Here is a 10,924-nt window from a genome sequence, read left to right as displayed (position 1 = left end):
TTCGACTGTGCAAATCAACAGATACTCCCAACTGGGATGATTAAGCACAACAAAAATCAACAAACATTTTAATAATGTTTGTTCATGTTATTGTTAATTAAAATAAATATATATATCTGATGCACAATAATAATATTCAAGAGCCTTTCTTGGCTCTGACCTTATTTTCATCTACTTAATATTCAAGTAACAAGCCCTCGCTGTATCTCCTGCAACGTCAGCGCGTTGCAATTCAAAAGCCACGCCTTCGCCAAAAAGAAACCCGAGCTAGTAACGTCATCACCTAATTAATTTTCATGAGGTAGACCCAAGTCGGTTTGTGAGCAGGTGAACGCTGGATTCTCGCCCCCAAGCAACAAAAATGCCTCGACAAGGCATCAAATAAGGGAGAAAGTATCTGTTTAAACTGACAGAAAAGCCGGTAAACAAAAACACGGTCTAGTAAACAAACACTCGCTGGATATGGTAGAAAATCAACTTCATCATCGAGGCGCGTCTGTTCCAAAGTAAGCGAATCACCTGAAACTACCGGTACGAACGTTACAGGTAAATACACAATGACTGTTTTCATATAACATGCCTACGCGTATTCTACTGTAAAAAATAATGGTTATATGCTTAACATTTGCTTGATATGGACTTCTCTTCTCCATTTCCTGCATTTCTTGAATATAAGAAGGCTTTTGTGACTCGTCTTCCTGTTTTAGTCGCATAGATTCTCGTAAGAAAAGTTTTTTTTTAAATATCTAAAAGACATTGCCGAATAAATATACAGGTTATCTTTTATTAAATGGCATCTCAGTAAAGGAAGCGCTGATACTTCCGTAAAAGTAGGACAGTTTTAGACAGGCGCGCTATAAACTTTGCTGTCACGTGACTTCGTCACGTTATTGTTTTGGAAATAAACATAGTTATTTTGTCAACTGTAGTAGATCATCTGGGTATTCCAAGCATACATAACATTTGATATTGTGGATAGTATAGTAATAGTAAGAATAGAATTTAATATATGCCAGACTTCACATGCAAAACAGTGTTAATATACGAGTTTTTAATGCCATAATTATCCTGTTTTTATTAAATTGTCAGTTCTCTGTTAAGATCTGTAACCCAACCCCCCCGTTTTTTCAGTGCAATTATTTTGCTGTCAAAGTCATACTGAAATCAGAATTGACCCTTATGTATGCTAAATGTTTCCAGTCGAGCTGTATTTTTAACACATGCTCAACAGTTCTATATTAACATTATCTTTAACCCAACTTTAGAAATATTAAGCACCCCAGCAAAGATGGCTGACGACCGTGTAGCCATCTTAACTGACGATGAAGAGGAGCTGAAGAGGAGACACCTCGAGGGTTTCGACCGTCTGTCACTTGAGATTCAATCAGATCAACCTTCGCAATCATCTGTGGACAATGTACCCAACGATACAGTACCAACTCCATCTACTCAACACGACATGAGCTGCTGTGAACGATTGTTCCTACGGGTCAACCGCCACCTTCTTGTGTCAAAAGTGTTTTATTTGTTCTTTTATGCTGCATATGGTTCGCTCCATCCACTTCTTGCTTTGTACTACAAGCAGCTGGGTATGAATCCCACCCAAAGTGGTCTCCTAGTGGGAATTCGTTATTTCATTGAGTTCTGCAGCGCTCCTTTTTGGGGCATCGTTGCAGATCGTTTCAAGAAAGGTAAAGCAGTCTTATTGTTCTCAATGTTATGCTGGGTCCTCTTCAATTCTGGGATTGGCATTGTGCAGCCAGCGGACATGAAGTGTAAAGAGGAGAACCTCCTGACGACCACAGCTATGGTACCGACTGTCCACACTACCACATCTAATGAGACATTCTACCTCAACACCAGTTCCATCCCGACAACAAATCAAATGAGACTCCGCAGGGATCTGATTAGACTCTACCCTTGGCGAACCATTCTTTCCTCCATTCAGTCTTCAGGCTACAACTCTGAACACAGATTCAAACGAGATTCCAACTCCAGTTTCACAGTGGCACCTGATGAATTAGCTAACACAACCCAATCTGACCAAACCACCACCACAAGGCCCGAGCCAAGTACCTTCGACTCAACATCAGCCCCAAACACCACGTCTAGCAGCACTATTCAAAGTACTACAACCAAACCAAACCAACCTCCTGAATATAACAAGGACCAGGTTCATGCCATTTTTCTGCTGATTCTGCTTGTCGTCATCATTGGCGAGTTTTTCAGTGCTCCAGCCATTACCATTGTGGATACAGTATGTAGCATTTTTTTTTCTTCAAATAAATTCAAGGCAGATCAGTTAGTAGAGTCCATTTCATAGGCCATGTATCTTGAAACCTTGAATGAAAGATTTGAATAAGCAGGACTCCATAAGAGAGATTAGACAATGCTTCCATTGAATTAAATGTTAGACAAACTACAGTCCCATTTCCAATGTAAGAGTACTGGCATTGGTGCTTAAGCCAGTTCCCATTCTGGAAGCAAATCTATGTTCCTAGGCTTAGGGTATAGGTGCCTGAATGTAGGAATGACTGTTACATTATTGTTTAGCTCTCAAATCAATGGTAACCCTGTCATGAGAGAGGTTGTTAGATCTTCCAGCACCAGTTCTAACTCCATTTTAGTAGACAAGAGGTATTTGAGTCTAACATTTTTATTTTTTTTGGGATTTAGGTGACGCTACAATATCTGGGTGCACACCGTGACCGCTATGGTCTCCAGCGCATGTGGGGATCTCTAGGCTGGGGTATAGCCATGCTCTGTGTCGGCATCTGGATCGATCACACTAGCACTAACCTTGTCATCGGCAACAATGAATGCTTCATGGAAAATTACAAGAACTACCACACTGCCTTCATTGTGTTTGGCGTATTAATGGGAATAGCTTTGATCGTTGCCACTCAGTTTAAGTTTGATGTTCAGCACCAAAACACGATTGAAGGAAACGAGGTTGGCAACCAGCAGCAAAACACCCAACCTAGCGGTTCCCCTGGAATGGAGAACTCTGAGACCCCAACAATTGTCCAAGTCGAGGAGTTCCACTTCTGGGACTTGATGCGATTGCTGTGTGGCATACAGTACAGCACTGTGTTATTCGTGGCCTGGTTCATGGGCTTCGGCTATGGGTTTGTTTTCACTTTCCTTTACTGGCATTTACAGGATCTGACAGGAACCACAACGCTGTTTGGTGTTTGCTCTGTCCTGAGTCACGTGTCAGAGCTTGCTGCCTATTTTACCAGCCATAAATTCATCGAACTGGTGGGACACATCAGGTGAGGTTCCTGTGATTTCTTGTTGGCATAGGGGGACTTCGAATGGTCTGGTTCAGTTCTGAATCTAGATTCACATCTGAATCTTGGTCCGGTTCAGTTCAGATGTATTTTGGCTTTGTTCAGTTATTCAGTTGACTTAAATACCATTTAACCTGTTAACCAGTCCCCCCCCCCCCCCCCCCCATTATGGGACTCACAGCTGAAAGTGCTCTACCTAACTTATAATTGCAACAGTTCCTTACTTATGTTTCTTACACACATAATTTTGGTGTCTTTGGAAAGAAGACCATTTGGGCTTTCATTGTTATCAACCAGAGTTGATAATGCTCAAAAATATTAAAAGTTACAGACAATTTATTTTTTAACCACACTTAATAGTTTTTTTATTTGATATAAAAATACATGAAATAAGTCCTGGAGCAATCTTGAAAAGTAATGGGTTGAAATTCTCATGTCTCATGAGTTTCTATTTCAAATCTGAAGATGCCATGAAAAATTTGATTCCTGCAACCATTTTTCTGAGACTATGTCTAGTCCCCCCCCCACCCAAATATAAAAAATATTTACCAACTGTATTGAAGGCTTCTACAAACTTTTTAGTCATTAAGGAAATACACATTGCATAAAGTACAACAGTCTAACCAGTTGTTGTCTATAACCATTCATTGGCTCTGTTTCAAGTCCTGTTAAGGTGGCTTTCTATAAATAATTTTAAGAATTACAGGCAGTTACTAGGTAGTTGCTTACTGGCCTAAATCAAAAAAGCCCACCCTGATGTAGATGCTACGTTTTGTTGCCGTTGTTCTTGGTGTGTCAGGCTGTTAGCTTAGCCACATGCTAACATCAACTGTCAGTGTTTCAAGTCACAAGGTTTATTTCAGTTAGGATGCTACTTTTTGGAAAGTTGCTGCTTACGTATGCCGCTAGGGGTTTAGAAACAAACCATCATAGTAGTTAATTCTAGTCACAGGCTAGACTTGTCCAGGTAACCCAAACTGTCTCACTGCACCATGTGACTCTAGCACATTTGATCCTGACCTTGAATCAGGGAGTCTTTGTGCGTGGCGCTGTTATGCGACTCTGTAGGTCTGCACTGGGATCAGTGAGTCATTGTTTGGTTGAAAAGCCTGGTTCAAGAGTACAAAGCCTTTTTCTGTCAGCATTGGCAGAAGTCCAGATAGCATTGCACAGCAGCTACAGTGTCCACTGTGTGGCTCCTTTTACAAAGATCATAACATTAATGCTCTTTGGTGTTCAAGTTGAGTTATTTGTTTAAATTTACAGAGAAATATTTTGACTAAATGACTGACAGCAGAATGAATTCATAAGTCATCCATCCTTGACTGGTTTACAACTTCTTGTAAAAATTTAAGGAACTTCCTGTTCGACATTTCTATGTTTTATAGACTTATTTTTAAAAGATGACCTGCAGAAGCTGGAATGATCTTTGCGATATGACTATGCAACTTGGTTGCTTGTTTTACAGCACAGAGGAAGTTAATTTATTTAGTCATCATGAAACGCACAGAGCAGTTCAGAGAAAACTTTTATTTTGCATAAAAATAGAAATTGAAATGAGTTGGGGGACCATTAACCATTAAATTAGGGTCATTAATGTTTTTATGTATTGCAGCTAGAAAAAAATATTTTATATTAATAAATTTATTTATTATTTGTTTGTTTCGAATTAACAATGAATTAAAAATCATTCTTTAATATAAATTTTCTTTCAAATGTCAAAATAATTTTTTTCTCCTTTTATATTTAAAGGGGTGAAACATGAGTCTGACATGTTCTTGAGATGTTTCGTGAGATTCATGCATGTATTTTTTTTTATAACTTTTTCTGTCAGAGTTTTGTACATCGGCCTGGCCTGCAACACAGCACGCTACCTATATATCTCGTATCTGAAGAATGCCTGGACCGTGCTGCCCATGGAAGTGCTGCAAGGTATGATCCTGGGTTAAAGCATCGTGGTCTGTGTGTGCACAATACTATAAACCATCAGATTCAGTCATAAAAGTAAAGTGATGTGTGCAGAACAAAGAAAGGCTAGGGTTCAGGAAATAAAGTCAGTTTGACGTTGTCAGTTCCCCCGCCCTTTCAAAACAATCAAGAAGAGAACAAGCATGTAGATGCATTAAAGAGAGAATACCATCCACTCACTGGAATGAAGACCTGGAGCAAGTCTGTTTACATTCATTACAGACATTTTCATCAGTTCAAAGAAACGTATCCATATACTGTTACATACTCGTTAGTTGCCTTCCCTCTATATATACAGTACTTGGAAGTCCAAGCTTAGACACATACATTTTCATGTCATGAGACAGATTTGCTTGTGTGCACATAAGTTTAAACATGTATTAGGTGCATTATGGACTTTTTTTTTATAAACTGGTTAATTAAACATGGGACTCATGGGAACAGATTTAGAGAAATTTAGCATTACATCTCTTGCTCACCAATGGATCACTTGCAGTGAATGGGTGGCGTCAGAATGATTCTGTCAGTTTACATCTTGTGAAGTGAACATCTTGTTTATAAAAAGAAAAAAAAATCTTTTAAAGTCCTCTATCAATAATATTGCTTTATCTATTAAAAAATAATCTCTTCTCAACCCAAAACTGTTCTAAACAAATATGTTTGTTGATTTGGTGTGAGAGGACAACAGGGGATTGACATTTTCTGGAGGAAGCATTGTTATAGATTGTTATAGACTTTGTTTGGCCTGAAACAACGTTAAAGTTAAAACGCCTTTATGATGGATTTGTTTATTACAAACATGCAGCTTTTCCCTTCACAAGACATTAACTGATGAACTAGAGCGGCTGTTTGGATTGCTTGTGAATTTTTGTGATGTTTTCATCAGCTATTTGGTCTCTCATTCTGACGGCACCCATTCACTGCAGAGAATCAGTTGGTGAGCAAGTGATGTAAAGCTAAATTGTTTCAATTCTGTTCTGATGAAGCAAACTTATCTACATTTTGGAAGGCACGGCACACAGCAGTAGATTAGCTGATTCTAGGATTACCCAGCTAGAATTTTTTTGTTCTAAAAATGTTCTAAGAACATGACCATTGTTCTAACAAAGGTTTTAGCAGGTAGTTTTATTTTTGTTCCCAGAACATTCTCTCAAAAGATAGGATAACGTTCTCTAAAAACATTCTAAAAATGTTTATTAATAACATTATTAGAACATTATCCCCTAACATTCTAATTAAGATTTAAGCAGAGGTTTAGATGTTGATGTCTGTTTCAAAGTAATAGTTTGGTCTGATGTCACCATAATGGTGGTAAGTGTTGGCTTTAGTTGTGCAATTTGCCACTTGACTTATCAGTGTTGTTCTTTAGCTGCTGTAATCTTTATTATGGCAAAAACAGCAAAAGGACATGTGATTGTTTGCTGATGAATGAGACATCACCACATGTGTGGTCTGGTTACATGGTTTCACCTAATCTAATGTATGGTAATAGTTGAATATTATTTATTAAAGTGATTCAATTGGTTAACAGCCTGAGACCCAGCTGAATATAAAGCATTTAATTTCAAGAGTTCAAAAAAAATAATTCTTTGTCACACAAACATCAAGATTCAGTGTGTGACTGAGGGTGTGTCAAGTTTTCAGCAAATTGTATTTTTGGGTGAACTATTCCTCTAAGCCTTGTTATGCTGAATAATAAAGTTGTGTATCTGCGCAGGCATAACGCATGCATCCGTGTGGGCAGCGTGTATCTCATATTTGAGCGCGGCTGTACCTCCGCCGCTACGGACATCCGCTCAGGGCATCCTGCAGGGTCTCCACCTCGGGCTGGGCAGGGGCTGTGGGGCGATGGTCGGCGGGGTATTTGTCAACTATTTTGGTATGAACAATACCCATTGTTTTTGTAATGATATGAGAAAATGAATGCCAGTGTGTGTGTATAAACAAGAGGCTGTATTATTTTTCAGGTGCTGCCGAAACATTCAGGGGAATAGGAATGACCTCACTTGTTATTTTGCTAATCTTTTCATTAATTATGTGCATCACTGGCCAGAATGAGAAAAAAGGTGAGCTACAAGATCTTGTTCATTGCTTATTCTTTTAAAATAAGATTTTGATTAGTTTGGGGGTTTTGTTTCTCTTTTCGGGTTTGGATCGGGGTGGGTTTGATTGGGGTTGTCCTGGTTCATTTTGCTTTTTTGTCTATTCTGCTCAGTTCACTTCTGGTTGCTTTTGTTTTATGTTGGGTTTTTCAATTCGGTTGACTTTTTTTTCATTGTTTTGTTATCCGTTAGTTTTTGCCCTTTTTGTTTAAGTTTGGTTCATGGTTTGTTGCTTTCATGATGTTTTTTGCCTTTTTTGCACTTTGTGTATTGAATATAAGTATATAATAGTGTAAGTATAATAAAAGAATCACATTTTCAGTAGTGTATTTAATTTTTTTCAAAATAGTAGCAGAATCTGCCATATTTTCCAAATAGTGACAGGTTTTTTACATGACTTGTGTATTGTGAAATGTGCGCAAACAAGCTAAAATGTTGTCTCCAATAAGTCCAATTAATTTTAATGCAGCAGTTAATTTGGAAGGCTTGTTCAAATGATTTTCTGATTTGTTCTTGTTTTAAGTTTTAATGCTGGTTTTAAAGCGCCAATAATGGATAGTTTATTTAAACTATGAGAAGCATTTCTGTGAGAAGTATTTTCATTCACACATGAATAGAATGTAGAACAAGTCTACTTCAATATAATGTTTTTTTTACCCCACAGAGGACAAAATGCTAGCAGAGAATATTCCTATCGCGTCCAGTCCTGTTCCCATAGCTACTATTGACCTGGTTCAGAACACAACAGACGTGCCTGCACCTGCTCGACACGAACCCAAACTTCCGGCTCGGAAAACACGGCACCAGGAAGAGCAGGAAGATCTGAACAAGCCTGCTTGGGTTCCCTCCGGCTCTCCGTGGGTTACAGTCGCTCTCCTCTTCTACCAAATCAGAGAGATGGTCATCATAGCAAAGACCCATGTTGAGGTCCAGCGCCTTCAGGTAACGCAGAAGAAACTAAGAGGACAATGGTGATGAATAATATGAATATGTATCTAAATGTCTTCAAAATAGTGTTATGTTGTTGTGTGTGTTTACTCTCTTTTTCATGCATTCTGCGGCAGAAAGGTGAGAACACGTTGATTTAGTTCTGAAATACCTGAAACCGCCACAAATATACAGAGTATTTCAACAATTTCCGCCCTCATTTAACAACATTTGGCACATAGAGTGCAAAATATTATAATGTGAATATTTTATCTAGAGAGTTGGTTGATTTGTCATTGTTCAGATGCTGATTAATTCAGGTAACTAAACGTTTTGTCTGATCACAAAAGTTTTGTCAGTTTGTGTAAATAGCTGGTGGGAAAATTCTTTCATGTAGTTTACTTGTGTACTGAGCCATTATTTATTTTTTATTTTTTCAAAGACTATATAGTATATATATATATATATATATATATATATGTGTGTGTGTGTGTGTGTGTGTGTGTGTGTGTGTGTGTGTGTGTGTGTGTGTGTGTGTGTTTTTAGTGTTTTACTGGTTTTAGTGTATCAAATAAATGCAGTCTTGGTGAGCATAAGTGACTTTCAAAAACAAATCAAAAATCTTCCTAACCTCATACTTTTGAATGCTAGTAAACATGCTCCAATTTAACTAACTTAAAAAAAAGATGCATTTTTGTTTATAAAATATTCGGCATGCCTTTTTTTGCCTAATAAGTTCACCAAATGAATTTTGGTGAAATATATAAAATAGCTCAATTAAACTGACTATTTTTCTAACTAGGTCACAGATGAGGTCCCCTCAGACTCTCGAGAAGAAGACCAATCACCTCCCATCTTTGGCGATGCTGCACGGCAAAAAAGCACTCCCAGCGGGCTCCAGTCCCAGGAGGACCCCGGGGCCCCAAGGCCCACCGCACAGCTGGAATTCCCAACACAGGACCCACAACCTGTATTACATCTGAACAGCTGATGGCACAAACCGATCCGGTAACCCGTGTGTATTTTCTCTTCACACAGTGATTTTGTTTTCTTTGTGAAGGGTTTTTATGAACTATGTGAGAAATTACAAGGAAGAGAAAAGAACTTTACTGTATATGTGGCCTTTGTATGATTTTTAACTTATTTCCAGGTGTTTTGCACATTCTATAAATAAAGCCTGGAAGATTTTAAACTGTAACATGTGCCTTTTTTTACTTTCTTCGACCTGTAGAGGGCAGCAGTGCCTGGGCGTTTTGCCCATTTACAATTGCACTTTGAGACCTATAATTGAGAATATATTCCTTCTGAAACACTATAAGTGAATTTAAAAAGGAAAAAGCGTATTAATTACTCTAACTAACGTTGACGTCATTGCGTAGTTGGGAATAACAGGGACATTCTTTATCACACTTTCACCTCTGACTTGAGATGTAGGTGTAAGAGAGATTTTTGCAAGGGGATTTTCTTGTATTTTTATTTTTGCATGCGTCACTGAGCACCTTTCTCATCATTTAAAGACACCAGCAATAGATCCTCATCTGGACCGCTTGACCTAGTTGATGATTAGCTAACACTGGAGGGCAGTCATCTCCTGTTCCCATGGAAACCAGACCATAATTCTTTCTTGCTGTGTTCTTGGTAATAATCAGACACTTGATTTACATGCTGAGCAAACATTTTAGCAGGCACAAGAATAAGTTTCTTTTTATTCTCAGAATTCATATCTTTCTGTGGAATCAAACACCTTATTTGCAGCACACACCCCCTCACAGCACACACTTCATCTCCGCTGGGATTAGCTGTCACTAACACAATATGCCCTGCAACAATGCTTTGGCAAGTGTCAGAACTCACTTCAATGCAATTTATGATATCACAATGTTTGGATGAGACAAAAACCTAGAAATATCTGACAATATATTTGTTTTCTTAACTGAAGTACTGAAGCAGTGATAGGTTTGGTTTGCTTTGTTTGGTTTCATTTTGTTAGTTTGTTTATTTGTTTTTTTTTTGGGGGGGGGGGGGGGTTATTGCTTGGTGCTTTTATTTTAGCTTTGTAGTTTTATTTGATGTAAATTTAGTTTATTTTCTGTTTGGTTCAGTGTTTGTTTTTTGTTTTTGTCTTTTTTTTTTCAATTCCGTTTTTCTCATGTTTTTTTGTTTTTTGTTTTGAGTAAATCTGACAAATGTTTGGATCGGAAGGGCTGAGTCATGAGCTGGGAGAGTGGTGTGGAGGGATTTCAGGTGATTACAGCTGGTCTCTGACATAGGAGTGATTGATGTGATGAAACAGTGCATGTTTCATATTAGTATGTTTTTTTGGGGGGGGGGGGGTTGTTTTGTTTTGTGAGTGTGGGTTGGTTTCATTTATTTGATTTTGTTTTATTTATTTGGGGGTTGGTTTTGGTTTGTTTTATCATGTTGCCTTTTTGTTTTGTCCTTTGTGTCGTTTTTGTTCATAAAGACTTTTGTTTTATCCTTTTTTGTTTAGTTCAGTTTTTTTTTCATGTTGCGTTTTTTTTATTTTTATTTTTTTATTATAAAAAAAACTCCTGAGACCCAGAAAAAAGGTTTTTGGAATTAAAAATTTGTTTAATTTCATTACATTGTTTAGTGCATAAGAAAAACATTCTG

The 10,924-nt window shown here is 37.9% G+C and overlaps 1 protein-coding gene across 1 annotated transcript; it reads left to right on the top strand.

Moving 5' to 3' along the window:
- The first annotated feature begins 266 nt into the window (after positions 1-266).
- mfsd6a (major facilitator superfamily domain containing 6a) lies at positions 267-9,488 on the top strand. The gene is made up of 8 exons (XM_059543180.1): positions 267-546; positions 1,266-2,257; positions 2,677-3,275; positions 5,128-5,225; positions 6,979-7,140; positions 7,229-7,327; positions 8,028-8,305; positions 9,093-9,488. Exons 2-8 carry the CDS (start codon positions 1,289-1,291, stop codon positions 9,279-9,281), a joined length of 2,394 nt encoding a protein of 797 aa, XP_059399163.1. The 5' UTR covers positions 267-546; positions 1,266-1,288; the 3' UTR covers positions 9,282-9,488.
- Positions 9,489-10,924: the final 1,436 nt, after the last annotated feature.

Source organism: Carassius carassius, chromosome 48 (assembly GCF_963082965.1).
Source record: "Carassius carassius chromosome 48, fCarCar2.1, whole genome shotgun sequence".
Taxonomy (NCBI): domain Eukaryota; kingdom Metazoa; phylum Chordata; class Actinopteri; order Cypriniformes; family Cyprinidae; genus Carassius; species Carassius carassius.
This window is presented reverse-complemented; position numbering and strand designations above follow the sequence as displayed.